We start from the raw sequence: 20,348 nt of genomic DNA on the forward strand, positions 1-20,348 counted from the left end.
TAGCTTAAACATACAGAAAAAAACCGGCCTCCATCATGGCAAGAGAGAAATGTTAAAATATTGTTTTTTTCCTACTTTTCAAATTGTTTTTACCACGAATTTTAAAACGTCATAGACAAAGTCCTTGTCTTGATATATATTTTCGGTTGTAATTTTACCCTTGTGTTCATTTATATTCGATCTAAGTGTATAGCAACTATATTTTTCCTGTCATCTATCATGTATATTCATCTTGTACTTCTTATAAGTAATAATTGTAGCATCGTGGGAGAAGACTTCGAATCTCAATCAGATAAAATTGAAGATGAATATAAAGGTTTTCAGTATTGCCAGGCATTTAAAACTCAAATTCTATATAATATGAAGTACGATTGATTTTAAAAGCTTATTTGTATCAAATGTTACTAAATATAATTAGATAATAAAATATTATTATAACAAATTAACAATTTTTAAGAGTTATTATCGTAGTAATGATATCTGAAAAGAAACATTTGTAAGTGTCTTACTTGGTAATACTGCGCAAGTGTTTGTTGTTTACCGTGAAAACACAACGCACCGTTATCATTTTAGATTAAGTCGTCTAATTTTCAGTAAATTTTACAATACGTTACCAAGAAAATTAAAGCCAAGGTATGTAGAAATGTCACACAATCTTTACTATTTATATCAGTCGGTAATCAAGTCTTAAATGTGGTTTATTTAGGAAACGCTGGATTATCGTGGTTTAGGCATAGCCAAGGCCGTATAATCATTCCTCTTGTCTAGCCTTGTCCTGTGCTGTTATACACTATGTTATACAATAATACAATATGTTATACAAATGGTTGGTGAATGCTGTGCCATATTTCATAGTCCTAAGGTTTCATATGTCGTGCTGTGATTATAAAAAGCAATTGATTTCGATTTAGTAAATTTTATATCTACCTACGTAACGGTAACCTATGCTATCTGTCGTACTGTAGTTCCAATGCCATATGGTTGGTTAATATTTTCCCTCACATTCATTTCACAAATGTAACAGCATGATATTTCTGGTAAATATACATATTTTTATAAGCTCTATTGATATATGTGCTGGAAATGGATAGTTTTTGAATGAGGGCTAATTTTTGAAGTTCCGTGACCTAACAATTCCAGATAAAAAGACACTTTATTTTGAATCATAAAAGATTTGGTGACAACTATCTACACACTGCCTTTTTATTAATCGACTTTATTCCATGCAAATTTGGTACGTGTGGAGATTGCTGGATCACCAGGCCTGCCTTGGGTAATATTACGGTTGAGTCCCACCCATTACCGCTTGCCAGTTCATAGGAACTTAATGTTTTTCTTCTTATGCGAGTGATGCGTGTGCACGGCTGAGCAAAAACCATTAGACTCGATAGAAATATTACTGAAGTGTAACAGTTTTTGCTCGACCGTGCGCTCGCTTCGCCCACGATAAAAAAGATAAATCAAGTTCCTATGTACTGGCAAGCAGTAATGGCGCTGGGTGGGACTCTGACTTAATATAACCCTGCCACTTGCATAGAAAATGAGAATCCTTCTTAACTGTGTCCGTCATCACCCACACTTCATTAAGCATATTTGCCCGTGTGTTTGTCAGCTGTACTATTAATTATTCACTCACTGATCGTTGCCCCAGTGTGGCTTGCTTTGCTTGCTATTTGATATTATTTTGCTCCTTTGTTCGCAAATGCGTTATACATTGTGCTACGTGCGTTGGCTAAATTTACGAGTATTTTGGTGGACAAAAATTCTGTGAATCAACTACTTAGACACTACTCACAAATTTTCCAGGAAATGCTTGTTTTCTCATTATTAGCTTAGTAAGGTTAAGTCTCACAGGGGTCCCCCTGTGAGCTTAGCTCCCTCCCCCTGGTAAGTAAGGATGTGGCAGTTTGGGTAGGAGTACGTTAGGTTAATACATATCTCCCCTTAATTTCCGTGAAACTTTAACCCGTCCTTGATGGTAGTGACCATAGAAAACAGGATTGTAAGGCAACAGTAATTGCTTATGTACCTGAGCATAGTCACTATCAAATAATGAAACCTCTTATTTGCCCCTGACACAACCTAGGACTCCATGTCGTCGCTGGGGTCCTTTACCCTGTACTCCCCACATATTTGAACTCGACTACTATGCCACGATCTTAATCAACAAATGTCATACTATTGACGGAAAGATACGGAAATAATGTAAATCTTACCTGTCCATTGTCAATTTAGTTATTTATATGTAGCATTGCAGTTTAGCCCTACCCATTGGATTTAAGCTTTTCCTCCAAGACATTTGTAATTGGTCATCTCAAAAAAAGAGGCGTGATATATGGTGGGAGATTGCTACACGCATGACTTTCGAATGCATAGAAAACGTGATTTTCAACCCATTTTCTATGGAGTCATTCGTAGCTGTCTTCATCATACTACAAATACCTCCATACATAATTGAGCGTACAGTATTCACCTGTATTTATTGTGTAACGTGGTCTGTGCCTCTAGGCAGTCAGGAGTGATATCACACATATACTTTGTGCAAATGATAACCAGAATGAAATTGATTTCTATAGATATGATCTCTGTACTCTTGATTATACTATAACAAATTTACCAGTAATTGTCCCTGAATTACTAAGAATACTGTATAGTTACCTCGCGAGTATACAGCATATCCACTTTTAATACTTTTGTTATAAATATCTCAGATTATTATGAAGATTCATCTGTTTACTGTTTCATCAAAAACAGCCTCAATTAAAAACATGTTGCTTTTTTCATTTAGAAAAGCCTACACAAGTGATCCCCTATAACACATATTGGAATTGGGGCATAGACTTTTACATTATGTTCTGATATTTAAATTATATTGCAAGATTAGGTCTACATGTCCATTCTTATAATTTTAATGAACAACAACATAGGCTTTCACATCAATCTCTGTAATTATTTACTTATGCACCATTCATCGTAAACATGGGGAAATAAGTTTATTTTAGATATATTTTTATTTTAAACGGTTCTGATATCCAATATTTAGTAAAAAAAATTTATTAAAATTATGTAAAACACATGAAAATGCTTCTAGAAAACTATATCATCAGGGAAATATCAGAACATGAAGTTGTCACTGTTAGTGGCATAATAGAAAACTCAAAAGAACATATTTTTTCTACATTCTGAATCACCTCAATGTGGGGAGGACTAACCTATTCACATCACACTACTATCGTTTTGAGAAACAGCTGATATGTGGTATATTGGAATAAATGTACAGATTTGAACATAATTGATTGGAAAATAGTAATAACCCATTGATATTCACAGTATAGGCTATTTACAGTATGAAGATTATTTTATTTCAGAAATTATTATAAAAACCTAATCTGTTTGAGAGTATCATGGAAATTCATTTATAGTTACAAATATCACTACTATATTATATTGGAGAAGTAACTGCTCCCACTGAATCACATCATGAATTTTTTGAATAGAATCCCTTCTTATAATTATTATTCAATTGAATTTGATTGCAGATAAGCTAACTTCTTTTTTCCTGTTGCAGAAACCTCAAATATGCAAGGAGGGATACAAAATGAGGCGATTATTTGTCGTCTTTTTTTGCGTAACAGATGCAATCGTGGTGACGCGTGCCCATTCTACCATCCAGAATATAATCTGAATCCGGATAGCCCATCAGTGGCATGGCTCAATTTTTGTCAGGATTTCCAAAGGGGTCAATGCTTTCGTCAGGACTGCAGGTGAGTAAATTTTAATTACCTATACATGTCTTTTTTTGCATTAGGTTTTGAAAGTAAACACTTATATGTTTTTATTATCATTTTAACTTTTACGTATCAATAGTATTACTGTTCGTATTTAGGGTAGATGCTTGTATGGTGCAATGGAAGGAAATTCCTTATGACCTGAATGTAACTGGTATATTGAAAAATACATCTTATTTGTGCTGCAGCGCAACTTATTGATAATATGAGAAGAGGTAGAGGACTAAGAATGTAAGTGAACAGTCCTGGCTTCTTATTATCCTCTACTTAGATTGATGTTCTTTATACAGTAGTATTTATTAGAGCTGGGTTATGTCAGGGGCCGTGGTTCAAGTTACCAATTGTCTTAAATTATGCTCATATATGTTGGAAACTTATTCAATACATTGTTCCTCTTTATGCCTTTCACATGTGCACCACATTTCCTTTGATGCTTGGTCATTCTTACAATTGTTTTCCATTATCAAGTTGTCCAGAGAAAATGTTTTTACACAGGATATTGGTAGGGAATATCATGTCAGGTGTAATTGATGCAGTGTGTAAGTATTGGAGTTTGACAGCCTAGTGCCATACAAAATGTGTTATTGTAGCTCAATCTTGGATTGACCTATGTAATATATTTTCATGCTTCTGTATCTGTGAGGTTAATGCTGCCACTTCTCTGTACTCGCTTCTGTTAGTATTGATGCTGTACTTGGAAGGATGAATAGATTCCATGTACAGTAGTGCTGATGAGGTCTGGCGTTCATGCTTGTGTCATTAAAGAGTAAAATCTGGATTTGCTTGCCTAGCAACAAATATTTAATAGATTTGGAGGAAATTAGATATAATATAATTTAAATTCAATGACATTATCTTTGCATGAAATTATTTTGTTTTAAATTTCTAATAACTTTTTTCTTTCTCTTTAGTTTTTTTCATGTGACCAGTGATGAAGAAGATGCTTATAGGCTAAGGAAAGATATAGCGCCCACACTTCTTGAGCAGGCTATGCGTAAAGCATTACTCTTTGATGTGGCACTCACTGGAACTCGAGCTACTTGTAAAGTAAGTGTGTTTTGTGTGTTTACAAATGTCCTGTACTTGTTACAGCTGTTTCTTTTCCTCTAATTGGAATAACCTGGTTCTGTAAAATCAGCATTGTGGTAATAGTCATGTCTTTCATTATTTCCTAATAGCTGCTATGACCTTGACTGATAAAAAGGAATTTTGAAGACTGAGGCTAAGTCTTAATAGATTTTGGTTATTTATAGTTTCAGTAACTTAAAAAGTCCCGGGGCTGCACAACAATATATTGAATCTGGGCTTTAGATTTCTCAGGCCTATAATAAACAATTACTGTATATTTTGAGAATCTAAAGTAACTTTTTTTAGAAGATAGTACAGTAGCTTAAAGGTATTTGAGATATAAGCGTTGGCAAATATGAGAGTGAAGAATTAGGGTTATTAGCCTGTGTAGAATCCTTGCATATACACTAACATTCTTTCTCATATGTTTTAGCTATGGAACTTTTAAATTTATATTCTTATTTTCCTTAGGCTTATTTTTGATATTGTAGCAGTATTTAATTCACAAACTAATGATGTATATCCATCCCTTTTCTTTTCAGGCCTTTTTGCAAGGTGGATGTTCTTTACCAATGTGTCCATACCGTCACATATCTCGACATGAGTTTGCTAATGAAGTCCTTAATACCCTTCGGAATGAGTTTGAAATTGTCCTGGGTCAGTCTGGCACTGATATTCCAGGGTCCCAGCAAATGTCGGGTAGAAACAATGCCCCATTGCTGGCTCCCATGATGCCAGGAATGGCCCAGGGCCCAATCCAAGGGAATAACATGAAAGAGTCCCTTGAGGAGAAAGTGCTAAGGCTAGAACAGGAGAATGAGGAAATATATCGAGCTTTGGACCCTGACCAAAAGGCCAAAACCCTCGGGGAGATTCGTACAAGGCTTATGACTCTTCAAGCTGCTTTGCAGTGGAAGGATGAAAATGATACAAACAAAATCGGTTTTGTTGATGATGGACTTCCTCTTGGAATGGCAATTGTGAATTATGACCACAGTAACTCAACTTTTCCAGAGCCTAGCATTGATTTCATGCGAAGAAATGTAATGCAAATGCAACAGGTGAGGATTAGTTAAAATGTTTTCACAAGGCCTTAATTTTTGCATATATGCTTTTAACCGTGTAATTTTTTTTTTTTTTTTTTTTTTACTAAGTGTGAATTAGAGAGATCTTTATGTGGCATTCATTATTGACGTCATATTTTGGGTTGGTTTTAAAGGGTGGTTTGTTAAGAATGGTTAGAAGTTTAATTTATAATGAAATTGAGGCTTATGATTGATGTAAGTATTAGCAGCAGACAAGGATGTGATATGTAATATTTATATGGGTGGCATTAAGTGAAAATTCAGGGAAAGAACGGTTGTAAGCTGATTTTGGGGAACGGAATTTGAAATTGATGCTTCTAGAAGTGTTTTTGCTGAGAAGTTATGAAAAGTTTAAAAGTAGTTGTAATAGAAAGTTTATGGTCACTGTTAGGGTAAGGTTATACTGTATATTGATAAAAGGAACTAGACAAATAAGATATATTAGTTGGTGAAATCTTGTAAGGAATTTTGGAGTAAGTGTTAATAAATAGGAGTAGAATGACATTAGGTATGAATCACATTGTGGGTGAATGGAGGTGGGTAGCTGGAGTTCTTAAAAAGATGTTAATAGAAAGGAGTCAAAACATGGGATATAGTATATTAACCCTTTTACCCCCAAAGGATGTACTGGTACATTTCACAAAAGTCATCCCTTTACCCCCATGGACGTACCGGTACGTCCTTGCAAAAAATTGCTATAAATTTATTTTTCATATTTTTGATAATTTTTTGAGAAAATTCAGGCATTTTCCAAGAGAATGAGACCAACCTGACTTCTCTATGACAAAAATTAAGGCTATTAGAGCAATTTAAAAAAAAAATATACTGCAAAATGTGCTGGGAATAAAATAACCCCCTGGGGGTTAAGGGTTGGAAATTTCCAAATAGCGTGGGGGTAAAAGGGTTAATATCCAAGAAATATAAAATATTGCAAATTAGCCAGTATGCACAGAAACAAAAACATTAAAACTTGCTTGATCCTCCCTCAAAATAGTGAACAGATTTCTCTGAGGATTAAGTTTCTTATGTGATGATGTATCGAGACAAAATTCAGTGAATTGTTCAAGGGAAAAATATTTTGTGATGTAAGCTAGATGGAGCCATATAGCAGCTAGTGTATGATATATTTGAAAATTTTTGAGTACAGTATTATTTTTATGAATCTCCCCTGATGTTCTTATTGCTTTCGTCTCTGGAAGTTTGGGATGTTGAAATCACTGCTTAAGTAATTTTCTTTCTTTTTTATCTCCATTCCTTAGTTAGTTTGCCACGAAATATCAATGTAAGTCGGTTGTCACCTGATGTCATTGCGCACCATAAAATATTTAGCCTTTTGCAATCGATCAGTACTCATTACCAATCAAATTTATATCAAAGTCATTGTTGCAGCATAACAAATCAGCTATTTTCGTACAGTTTCCATGTACTGTATCATAAAGTTCTTTCTGCAGGAGCTCCACTTTTCCCTCTGGGCAAAAGTGATGAGCCTGAAAGGGCTTTTGTTATGGGTGGCATCAAAAGAGGTTTAAACCGTTGGTAAGCCCATGACTTAAAATGACTGTAACTCATTAGGCTTTAGAAATTCAAAGGCTGTAGTGGCATTATCATTATCATTCCCTCTTTAAACAAGAAGCTTAGTCTTCTCTGGATTTCCCCTGAACTAAAAATGAGCTGCTTTTTTGCTTTGAACGTTATTCTGATACTAAAACATACTTCCCAGAAAGGAAAAATGCGGCCTATGCACTTCTCACAAGATTCTCTAAGTTAGAAAATTGTCCTCAGCACGAAACCGAGAGAATGCAATTCTTGATCACCCAAAAACAATTTTTATGCACAAGAGTGCAGTGATTGCTAACAAATCCTGAGAAGATATCTTAACCCTTTTACCCCCAGGCTCTTTGGAAATTTCCAACCCTTAACCCCCAAGGGGTTATTTTTTCCCCAGCACATTTTGCAGTTTATATTTTTTAAATTGCTCTAACAGCCTTAATTTTTGTCATAGAGAGGTCATGTTGGTCTCATTCTCTTGGAAACTGCCTGAATTTTCTCAAAAAATAATTAAAAATATGAAAAAAAGAATTTTCTATAGCATTTTTTTGCAAGGACGTACCGGTATGTCCATGGGGGTAAAGGGATGAGTTTTGTGAAACGTACCAGTACGTCCTTTGGGGGTAAAAGGGTTAGTACCACCAAAATAGCAATAAAATCAGAAGAAAAAAAAACTTGACATCTGCAGCTCAGAGGACACATCTTGCTTCAATGTTGATATTGAAACTGAAGAAGAGATACTGTAATCATGTGAAGAATAATGCTGGTTTCGTTGTTTTACTAGAGGCATTAGTACAGTATATATTGGATGGGAAGAAAACGGGAAATTTCTTCATTTTAAGTATTAAGGTCGACCGATATTCTAAGCTTCCAGAGACGAAAGCAATATGAATGTCGGGGGATTATAGGTATAAGAAATTTTGTTTTTAATGATGTGGCTATATACAGAGCTTGTAAAATAGTTAGATGCAATATTATAGGAAAATATATTATCAAGTGACCAGTCAAAAATAAACTAGTTTTAGTTAATGGAAATCACTCGAGGTAGTCATAGCTGATACACAACTGCTATCTGCTGTTTATGATGTGTCTATACTTTAGGATTCAAATTATAATTTTGAACGTAATAATACAGTTTTAGAACTATGTAAAATTCAAGAGGGTGAAGAAACCATTCCATGGGTAACAGTTGGTCCCTCTTGTTTAACTAATCTGCTAGGATATTTTGGTTCCCTGGAATAGAAAGGTAATGAGTGATTTTTGTAGCTTTTATCCAACATGATAGTTTCTGAATCAGAAGGAAAATAGTTCTTGATTTTTAACTCCTTATTTCCTAATTTATGACAAAAGGTTCTGCGTTGTCTGAATGTACAGGAATCACTTTTCTTACTAGATTCTATGATTGAACCAGTGCCTTCAATACTGCTAACAACTCTAGTCAATTTATGTATGCCTAAACTACTAACCTTGCCTATGTTTACAAACTTAGCCTGAAGGGCAAGGGAAGCATCAGGGATGAGGGGACCCTGATAACCTGACCTTGACCTCAAACTAACAAATTTTCCCTGTTTTTTTTAAGTTCACTTTCCCTGTCTTTTGTTACAGAGCCAGGTATCTTTAGATAATTCTTCAGATGTTGAGCAAAACTTTCTGATCCAAACCAAAGAATGCACAAATCCTCTCGAGTAAATACACAGATATCATCTTACTGTATTTACTTTACAATCTACCAAAACTTTTGCTAAAGAATTTACTCATTCCTAATATATGAGTACTGTAAACAGAAAAATAAACTGGCTTGTAGCCCCTGAACAGTAATTGAACTTGATATGTATACATTTGAGAACCCAAGGTGACGGCAGTGGCTGGGGGAACCCATTGCTCACAGCAGCAAACGATCTTGCACCGCATCTTTCAGGTGGGAAAAAAGGATAGTACATACGTCTTTACAAATTTTGGTTTTATATTTTTATTTTTTATTCTGGCCGAGGTATTCACACAAAGCATGAATAGCAAATGAACTTTGGTAAGAATTGAAATAATTTTTTTTTCTTTTTTTAGATAAGGTTTTTGATCTCAAGTAAAAGTAAAAGAACCTTAATATCCAAAATGATTTAAATGTTTTAAGAAAACTATAAAAAGATACTAATAGTGTCAGGTTGAAATAAGGAACGAGTTGGATGATGCAAGAATTCGGCGGTCCAGAAATAATTGTTTTGGCTTTGCTGCCTAGTAACTGGTATTGAGCTATATGGAACAGGTAGCTATATGTCTGGTCATGTCAGTGATCTTATCAGCCTGTATATGGTCATATCAGTGATGTAATTAGCCTGTATAAAGAAAGGTAAATATTTATGAGAAGCAGAAATCTGTAATATTGCTTCATCCTAGAAAAGCCATGAGGAAGTAATTACCGAAACTGTGCAAAGGCAATGTAGTTATTAATAAATGGGGCAATAAGGATCCCTGTCATTACGCAATATACACAGCTTTGGAAAGCGAAGGTTTAGGTTTGTTTTATTTTCATGGCTTCAAATGAAATAGGTATTAAAAAATTACCTTAAAACATTTCCAAAGTTTTGCTAGAAGTACTGTAAACTGTACCAATGATTTTTGTCAAAAAATCCATTGATCGATGATGTGATGTTGCTCTAGTATTTTATAATAAATTAATAGCAGGATTTGTTAATTATTATATTATGTCTTAGAGATAGTGGTCCTCATGTTTTGTCCGTAGACCTAATAGTACAGTAAGCCATTTCTTTCTTTTAATGTCTTACGCAGCACCCTGTAAACTACTAAAGGATCTTTGCAGTATATGACCAATATGCTTTGCTTTCTGGCTTGTAGATTTCTTTTGGTCCATTTGGTCTCCTCTTGGTTATTTTCTTGAAGTACGCACAGACATACACACAAGATACACACACACAAGATGTATGCTGTTCTCATTGTTGATAAAAAGGGGACTATTATTGCAGTACAGTATATTGATAGTGCTTTGTTAGCATTACTCTTTTCAGGCTGTTTGTCATAGTTGAATTAATGAAATTAAAAGATTTTGTTAATTTTTCACACCTATTTTATTGGTGATACTAACACAGCCTGTATTGTTAAAATTTCTACTCCAGATGTTTGGTAGAGGCGATGGAATTCTTGGAAATCCCGAGGTGACACCAGATAATTATGACAATACACCCATGGATATTGTAAGTTTCTATTCTTATTTTAAGTGGTTCATGTTATAATGCTCTAGTTTACTGTACTTTAGTCATGATTTGTAATTACAGTATGCATTATTCCTTAAATTCATGTGCTGTTCATTCTTTTAATGAAAAACTCGGCTGTGATAGAAATAATGATTATGATTTCTTTGAAGATGTGTGAAAATCCTCTGTTCCCGCATGTAAAGATATGGTGGAGAATTTTTCTTGTGTCAACAATGCCATACCGTTGCTGCTATCTTGATTTCTCATTCTTCCGGATTCTTTGAGTGAAATAGTCGTTTTTAAGTCACTCTTAGGTTAGGAGAGAATCTAATAATTTCTATATGAAAAGGGTATATAGATTTTAATGTAGATAGGCTAATTTTGGCAAAATTAGTTGATTATTTGATATTAGTTTATTGGCGAACGTTTATAAATTCATTTGATGTACGGTCAGTACTGTATATAGCTTACCGATGTGTTTCTTATTTGAAACTGGTTGTGTCGTACTTCAGGTATAGAAAATAAAAGATAGGGGTGAAAAGTTTTTGTTTGGGGTTAGGTAACCAGATTTCCCCTTTCTCTGCTTCTTCCCCTTCACTTCAGGCTACGTCTGTTAATGTAGGCCGGCTAAGGGGTTTGGGCATCCAAAATGTATATGTTTCGAGGAAGAACTTGGCTTTGAATTGCATGGCATGTTGAATATACAATCGGAAATATTAGAAAGAGTATCTCAACTCTAGTCTAATAATAGCCAGTTATTGACTTATGTCATTGACTTTCCAGGCACTACACAAAAGCTTAATACCTCTTTGGCAGACCATATTTGGCTCTAGCTTTTACCACTAATGATGTTACCTCGAAACAATGCAATGTAGGTTCTTGTTTTGAAGAAGCCAGTTATTCCTTTAGTGGACCAGGTTATGCGAACATTTCCCTGCTTTATCACTAATATTCTTACTTCGAAGTGTCTCTTGTCAGCCAACCTCAATTCAGTGCAGGTTCTTGTTGTGAACAAGCCAGTTACTTTAGTGGACCAGGTTATACAAGACTCTTGTGAAGTTTTTACCACTGATCATTCTTTAAACTGGTCTTGGCCACCAGACATGCAGTGCATTACCTATTTTGAACAAGAATGTTGATGGTAACCCCTTTATTTCTCACTAATTCTTATCAGTTGAGTTTAGAATTTTTCTTTTAAAGGACAGAGGAAGAACAGAAGAGTAGATTTTGTTAAAAAAGCTATTGAACCTAACTGGAAAAGAACCACTCTCTTTTGAAAACAAGCCTTTGGGTGATAACAAAATACCTGCTGATGATTATAGTCCCTGTGAGCAAGTTATTTACATAAAGGTTAGGGCTTTTAACACTTCTGCCTAACATGAAGAAGGGAATTTGTTGATTTTAGTGTGGCTTTACTAAACTAGAGAATTTGTTGTTTTTAGTGTGCCTATACTGTACTAAACAAGAGCATTTGTTAATTCTAGTCGGCCAAACATTAACAAGGAAATTTGTTAATTCTTGTCTGCTTAGCCTAAAGGTAATTTATTAATTGTAGTCTGCCTAACCTAATCAAGTGAATTTGTTAGTTCTAGTCTACCCAGCTTTAACAATGAAATTTGTTAATTCTAGTCTGCCTAACCTTAACAATGAAATTTGTTCTTTCTTGTCGGCCTAACCTTAACAAGGAAATGTTCTAATTCTTGTCTTCTTAACCCAAAGGAAATTTATTAATTGTAGTCTACCTAACCTAATCAAGTGAATTTGTTAGTTCTAGTCTACCCAGCTTTAACAATGGAATTTGTTAATTCTAGTCTGCCTAACCTAAACAAAGGATTTTGTTATTTAAAGTAATGAAATAAATAATGAACAAAGTGAATCAGTTGAGCAGTGCACAATCTAAAGGTGATTATCAGAAATCTCTTTTTTTTTGTAAACTTGAGAGTAGAAATATAGAGATGTGCCCTGATCATTGGATGAAATTAATGTTCCTCTTTTTACAGATCAAGCCTTCAAAAAGCCAATGGGAGAGAGTCAAAGCTTTGAATAGAGGCTTGGAAATAAATTCTTTTATGGATTCTACTATAGCAGTTATAGATAATCCTTTAGTCGACACAATCTAGAAAATATTTGATATACCTGTAGTACAAAGTATTTTAAGGGATGTTTTTGAGTATTTTTAATGTTTAATATTTCTGATGTGATAAGTCGTCACAACTGACCCTTTCATGTAGTAATTATATTCACAAAATAAAGACTAAAAAGGGGTTCTGTGTTAAGAAGGAAAGTTTCAGGATATCAAAGGCAGGTCAGCTCCCATTATAGGTCCTCTTGATATTTTTTTTAATAAAGGGATTATCTAAAGATCAAGCAAATTCTAAAACAGTTGTGTGTCACACAAGTCCAGCCTACACAGAAACCTTTATATTCGGACTATCTGTGTACCATGCAATGTGGAGTGTACTCCTGTCAGACCAAAGGGTGATGGTGTTAAGGAATGGCTGCCAACTGTGTTTCAAATTGCATACCCTGCTATCCACTAGTCCCAGTGCTTGCTAAAATTTACTATCCAATCAAAAATCCTTTCCTTCATACACAATCCATGGAAGACAAGAGATTACAAAAGAGAAAATGTCTGTGCTATTAAAAATAAACGTTATAGTTTCTTTAGGATTTCAGAATTGTATGTTTCTGATGTTGTTAGACTCAACAAATACATAGTTCTTGACAGTTTTGAATGGAGACACCAGCATTGGTTCTAGTGAAGGTTCAAAGGAAAGTGATCATTTCTCCAGGACTTAGTATCGCAAATAATTCTAACATACTGGCAGCAGGTAATGATCTCTCCAGGGATCCAATACCCTCACTGTCCAGATAGTGTTCTTCTAAGGGACACTGGGGTGGCCCCAAGTCAAATGGTGTTCTGTTCTGCTAGCTCTCAGGTAGGTGGCGATACTCTACAAGGGGGGCTGTACGGACCGTGTCTCTCTGGCCAGAGTTTTTTTTTCAGCAGATCACAGACTTCCTTGCCTGCCTTTACTGAAGAAGTTCCTCCATAGAGTTTAGGTCTCTCCTCCTTGGGGAACAGTCCATTCACCTTGCTTTACTTATGTCCCAGGGTGGGATGGTGTTTATCCTCAGGGCATCGCCGTATATGCCTTCTGCAAACCTGATATGGTTGTCATAGTGTTTTTCCCTTAAATATTGGAATTGGAAAAGAGGCTCCTCTGTATTTTGTGGATTCCTCCTTGATAAATCAGTCTACATTCAAAATGAGCTTTTAGCAGCCTTTCCTATCCTGGGACTTTGTTGTAGGTTTAGGTGGTCCACAAACTCGGGGCACTGATGAGCCAACTGCAAACCTGATGATGGCATCATAGGGATTTTGCCCACAAGATTATTATCATCATTATTACTAGCCAAGCTACAACTCTAGTTGGAAAGCAAGATGCTATAAGCCCAAGGGCTCCAACAGGGAAAAATAGCCCAGTGAGGAAAGGAAACAAGGAAATGAAAAAACGATATAAGAAGTAATGAAAAATTTAAATAAAATACTTTTAAAACATTGACAGTATTAAAACAGATATTTGATATATAAACTATAAAAGGACTTATCTAAGCTTGTTCAACATAAAAATATTTGCTGTGAGTTTGAACTTTTGAAGTTCTACCGATTCAACTACCCGATTAGGATGATCATTCCACAACTTGGTCACAGCTGGAATAAAACTTCTAGAGTACTGTGTAGTATTGAGCCTCATGATGGAGAAGGCTTGACTATTAGAATTAACTGCATTGTCAAGAAAGTATGAGTTTCGGGCTCATCATGATGTCAAATTTTTTGAGGTAAAGGGGTTTTGTCACCTTTGTTATCTCACAATGTCTCTCACACACCTAATACTAGTCGATCTTGAACTCTTGAAATTTGTTATAATTTTTGCTTTTAGTTTGGTTTTACCTTTGGTAATATGAAATAAGCTTATAGTTATATGTGTACGGTGTTCTCTTATTGGTCTTGAAGATCAATTTATTTAGTTTGGCATGTTCTGTAGTCTAACAATGGTCAGGTTCCAAGGTTGCTAAATTTAAGAGATTCAACCTGTATTAATTTCTTTTCTTGACTCATTCGGTGATAAATATTTTTCTGCTTATAATGAATGCACTGTTCACTTACAATTGATGATACCCTTTTGAAGTTATGGTAGGTTTGATATATATTAAAAGCATTAATGGTGGAAGATGACTTGATGTTGCACCATGGTCTTTTGTAAGTAAGGTAGATGTTGGATTAAGAACTAATGTTTTTTATTTCAGTGCCCAATAAATTTTTTTGTGGTATGATGATGCAGTGCTGTAAACACATATTTTGTTTCAAAATTTATTGTAAAGTACCCTTAATACATAGACAGTATGTACAGCATTCTTTTAGCAACTTTGATGCATTGATAGCATTTTTTATTTATTTCCAGGAGCAGAGAGATAATAATCCAGATCGTTTAGATAAAGAAAGTGACTGTAAACTCTTCATAGGAGGTTTAAACAGTGTCACCGATACAGCAACACTCAGAAATTACTTTTCAAGATTTGGTGAACTAGTCGATGCTGTTGTAATGGAAGACAAGAAGGCTAGGAAGTCTAGGGGATTTGGCTTTGTTACATATGCAAAGATATATATGGCTGAAAATGCCTTTAGAAATGGACCTCATACTGTAAGTATTAAGGTGAAGCTGTTATTTAATTATGGGTTTATATGAAAAAAATGATTTGTTTTAAAGAATTACATTGTTTCTTGCACTAACAGATAAATGTCTTCAGTTATTGGTACTAACAAATTTTGTTAGAAAAATTTCTTATTTATCGTGGCTATGATTATAGTAATTTTTAATTGGATGGGAATGTAAGTAAAGTATGATTATGGTCTATGTAATAGCCACTATATTTTTAATCTGTTGTAAGTCGTCTTATAATTTTTGAAAGTTCCAATATACTAGTAAGTGGCATTGTAATATTAACACCATGTATTGATATGTTTATTAACTTTTAGATTGATGGAAAAACTGTTGATACCAAGTTTGCAAAGCCAAGAAGTGATGATGGCCGAGGAACATCTCCAAGGCGAGGTTCTTCTCCCAAGCGGTCCAATCGGGATAGGAGTCCTGATAGGGTATGTATCTTAAGTGCTGCAGTAGGATGAGAAGCTTGATTTACCATCATCAGAAATGTATTAGCAGTGCTTGTTGTGAAATAGAATTGATTCCACCCTTTTTGTCCTGTGGTGGTTTTCCGGAATTTTCATTAGCTCTAGGTCTTCATCTATCCCATTTTTCATGATTTCCAGGGCCTGTCTACTAGAAACCTATCCCTCTTATAGGTTACGTTTGTGATACCTTAATGTTCGAAGCTCTAAGGTCTTTAGTCTAACAGAAGAGTAGAGCTGCCTCCTCTGAGTATATTTTAGATGGTAGTAAAGCTCTGATGTATGCCAAATGGTCTCCATTAGTTAAGTCCTTCAACAAAAACTTTTCCCTTACTTTATAAGTAAATGAACTTTTGGACAGAAAGGACATTACTATAAAACTATCTATAATCCGTGAAGCTATATTTCCTATAGCTAAAATCCTATAAACAAATACACAAAACCCCCCACTTACTAGACTGTAATGTCTATACAGCATTGCCAAAGTTCCGTGGGCCACAGTAACACTCCAATCAATCTGACAGAGCATTCAAAACACAAACAAATACAACAGAAAGTATAAAAATACACAAATGTAGAATAAATATTATGTATATGGACACTGTCACCCACATTAGATTGGAATGTCTACTTTAGCTGCAGTCTGGGAGCCAATGGTGAACTCCATCAATTCGATGGATCAGTTAATGCCACTTTCTGTTTCTGTTCTTTTCTATTCTTCTATCATCATCATTGTCAATATTCACGAGAACTCTAAGCCAATTAACTTTTCAATCAAAGTTATCCTCATCTAACTTGATATTCCCAGCAAAAACTTGTTCAGTTTTAGAATTCATTCCAATTTTAACATTTCGCCAATCAATATCAGCCTTTAATTTAAATCCAGGGCTTTTGAAAAGGAGGTTAAATGAGCTCCAAGGAGGATGTGTGGCATGAAAAATGGAAAAGTCAGTATATTTGTTTATAGTATTATTGTAAGATGAAAGAAAAGTTATTAGATTATGATTACTTTGTCATAAATACAGGCTCGGTACTTATTATTTGCATTAATTGGATCTATTTGTTTTTTTTCAATATTAAACTTAGCCGGTGATTATATAAGCTGCAACTCTGTTGCTCGACAGAAAACTCTACGTTCAAAATACGCCAGCGATCGCTATGCAGGTAGGGGGTGTACATCAACAGCGCCTTCTGTCTAGCAGGTACTCAGTACTCAATGTAAACACAGAACCAATTTTCTCTCTGTCGGGCTACCGGCAAGACCTACTAATACGCTGTTACTAACTGGATTTGTTTTCACAACTATTTGGTGAAGTACACTATTCTAGTTTTGAGCTTTCGCTATGCAGGTGTTTTATCTTCATCTCTAAACTTGAACTCGTTTTGGATAGATTTAATTAGGGTGGCAGAGAGTATGGACTCTCTTTCACTTTTAAATGGCCGACCCTTCCCTTAGACGGAAGTGTGTTTAGGTTTTTAGTAATTTTGCTTAACACGTTATAGATCTATATATTTTATATCTCTCCGCCTTTATTAGGCCTCTTCGATTAACTTTCCATTTATTATAAACATATAAAGATAATTTTTATGTTTTGTTTATATGGGACCTTTCCTGATAGTAGGCGGTCCTAACTTGGAACCGAAGTTAATCAACGTTGAGCCCGTTATATCGTATTTAGCCTTTAAAGAATTTAAAACTTTTTAAATTTAATGTTTTATGAAAGAATTTCTTTGATAGTCTTCGTACTGTTTTCAAAGATGAACTAACGTTTAGTTTTTTAGACTACGCAGTTGTTGACGTTCAGGACGTTCAACATGCGCTCTATTGTTACGATAGAGAGAGAGTGTATCACGGTTTCACTTTGCAGTAAGAGTAAATCGATTCTGACGTTTTGTTCATTCTTTCTTAGCTTTAATGTTTTAAATTCTAAATTAAAGGAACTTTTTATTGGAAAACCTTTCAGTTTTTTTTTTCCTTTAGTCAAATAACATGTTTTTTTGACGATATATAATTGGGCTCTTCTCTTAGGTGCGAAATCAAGAGAGAAAGAGAGAGAGAGATAGAGACGGAGGGAGAGAGAGGAGAGAAAACGTTCCGTTCAAGCGGGTAACGTTGTTCTCGTGTTACTCTCGTCCCTAGTCGCTGTACGGGGAAGAAGGTAAAACGTTTCTAGGGTTTTATTCTTGTCCCCAGGCTATGTGCGGTGAGAGATTGTAAACGTAGTTTATTTGAACTAGTGTTTAGTCTCTTTCCCAGCCACTGAATTTTTTATCTTTATATATGTTTTCTGTTTTTTGCTAGTATTAATAGCTGCATTATACAACTGATTTCGCAATTACTACCTTTTAATGAGGGTAGAATTGCGTGTTTCAGGTAGAAATCAGTAAAAGTTTCGATTTCAGTGAAATAAGTGCAAAACAGAAAATCAAAGTGATAAAGTGTTACAGTGTTGCGTCCGAGGGTTCGTCTGTTCGTGCCTGTCGTTCACCTAGTCCGGGACCTCTTGCAAGCTCCCAAGCCCAGGGGAGAAGTAATGTCGAACGACTTATGGGTTCGTCAGGCCTTGATCAACGAACAGACGTTTCCCTCCGTGGTTTCGGGCGTATCTACCCGAGATCGCCCCACCCACACAAAGACGAGAGAGCCCATTTATTTCTCGTCTGCGGAAGAGGTTTCTCGTAAGAAACCATGGACCAAGGTCTCGCAGCTTATTAAGCGCAAGTCGGTCCCTTCCGCGCAAGTCCAACGGCCCAGTTGTAGCCACTGGGTCAGTTCGGACTCGCTGCAGTCTTCCGACGACTGTTCACCTCCTAAGAGAGGCAAAGCGGTACCGCATCAGGCAGTCACACCGTCTGTTGCCGCACCTGCTCCTGTAGACCCTAAGTGGTCTTTGCTGCAGACCATGCAGTCTCAGTTAACGTCATTGATGCGGGACTTTCGTGCGGAGAAGGTTGACACTGCACCAACCTCTAGCCTACAACCAACCACGGTTGTGCGTCCTGTGGACGCTGAGGCGACCTTCTGCCGCACTCCAGCTGAGAGAGTCCCGCCACCCATGCGTTCCAGTGTACCCTGCCAGCCGCATGTTGACGTTCAGTAACGCACGGAACCTTCCGTTGACGTTCGCGAGGTACAACAACAGTCTAAGTTGTTTTGTTTTGACGCGGTGCGTCAACCTCCGCATTCTAGAGTTGTTTTGACTGCTCAGTATAGACAGTCAAAGCAGTCTCGAGTGAACACTGTATGTCCTCACGCACCTGTTGTGGTTGACAGTTCAGTTGTTGACAGTTCACAGACTGTCAAGCAGTTACATGACGTTGCCTTCTGGTCTGCTACTAATGCACCAGTGAGAGACTCACTGAGGTTACCTAGCTTTTATTGGACAAGGTTCCTGTAGATGAGAAAGTGCTGTTCTCCCTCCTACTGATATTCCCTTGAGGACTCTGTCATTTGGAGAGGAGCCTTAAGCTGCTTAGCCTCCTATGGACTTTAATTAAATCATGATGATTTTTTAAGGATCTTCGTCCGGATCTTGTAACTGCTGCTCCTCGTTCGCCTAAACGTCAGAACTTACACTAGGCCTAGCTACTTCGAAGCCGTTGTTTTTAAGCTAGTGCTCTCTCGCTCTCCTAGAGAGCGTTACGTTGGCTAGGCGACTGGTTTTTGCACCAGGAGGAGTTTTAGGGATACAGCCTTTGTTTTCCCTTCTTTTAAACTGGCTTATAGAGCGAGAGTCTTATAGGACACGAGAGAAGTTCTCGGCTTGGGAGTTCATGCCTCTGCCCAGATACACTTCTCAATTCTGGTAGACTCTCCCTGGCGCCTAGCCAGGAGACGCTCCAAGTTGTTTACAGGTCAACTTCTCAACTTTTGTCGAGCCTTTGAAGTTTTGCTGTACTATTATGTCACACATAACAAGGCTTTCAGGGATGGTAAATGGTTCCGCCTCAGTCGCTAACCCCGTCTGTTGCCACACCTGCTCCCGTAGACCCTAAATGGGCTTTGCTGCAAGACATGCAGTCCAAGCTTGCGTCCTTGATAGAGGACTTAAATGCGGAGAAGAACCTTCTGGCCAACAACCTTCCAACCGGTTGGTTGTGCGCCCTGTTGACGCTGAGGTAACCTACTCGCGTCTGCCAGTTGAGGTGGTTCCTCCTTCTGGCCAACAACCTTCCAACCGGTCGGTTGTGCGCCCTGTTGACGCTGAGGTAACCTACTCGCGTCTGCCAGTTGAGGTGGTTCCTCCACCGATGCGACCCAGTGTGGGTTGCCAGTCGCACGTTGACGTTAAGCGACGCTCGGAGGTGGTTGTTGACGTTCAGGACGTTCAACAACCAGCAGAGGTGACTTGTTGTGACGCAGTGCGTCAACCTCAGCAACCCGGTAGGGTGTTGACTGCACAACCCAGACAGTCTAGACAGTTTCGGGTTGACGCTGTACTTCCTCACGCACCCATGG

At 36.6% G+C, this 20,348-nt stretch overlaps 1 protein-coding gene across 3 annotated transcripts in view; it reads left to right on the forward strand.

Moving 5' to 3' along the window:
- Nucleotides 1–512: 512 nt before the first annotated feature.
- Nucleotides 513–20,348, forward strand: part of LOC137634432 (uncharacterized) — a 59,719-nt gene continuing 39,883 nt past the window's right edge. For 2 of the 3 annotated variants that reach the window (XM_068366826.1, XM_068366828.1), the window contains exons 1-7: nt 513–633; nt 3,569–3,764; nt 4,700–4,835; nt 5,399–5,917; nt 10,618–10,695; nt 15,162–15,401; nt 15,737–15,856. In XM_068366826.1, coding sequence (XP_068222927.1) covers nt 3,580–3,764; nt 4,700–4,835; nt 5,399–5,917; nt 10,618–10,695; nt 15,162–15,401; nt 15,737–15,856 — 1,278 coding nt within the window. In that variant the 5' untranslated portion in view covers nt 513–633; nt 3,569–3,579. The remainder of the gene's footprint in view (nt 634–3,568; nt 3,765–4,699; nt 4,836–5,398; nt 5,918–10,617; nt 10,696–15,161; nt 15,402–15,736; nt 15,857–20,348) is intronic. The other variant, XM_068366827.1, reaches the window with a different exon arrangement.

Source organism: Palaemon carinicauda, chromosome 44 (assembly GCF_036898095.1).
Source record: "Palaemon carinicauda isolate YSFRI2023 chromosome 44, ASM3689809v2, whole genome shotgun sequence".
Lineage (NCBI taxonomy): Eukaryota > Metazoa > Arthropoda > Malacostraca > Decapoda > Palaemonidae > Palaemon > Palaemon carinicauda.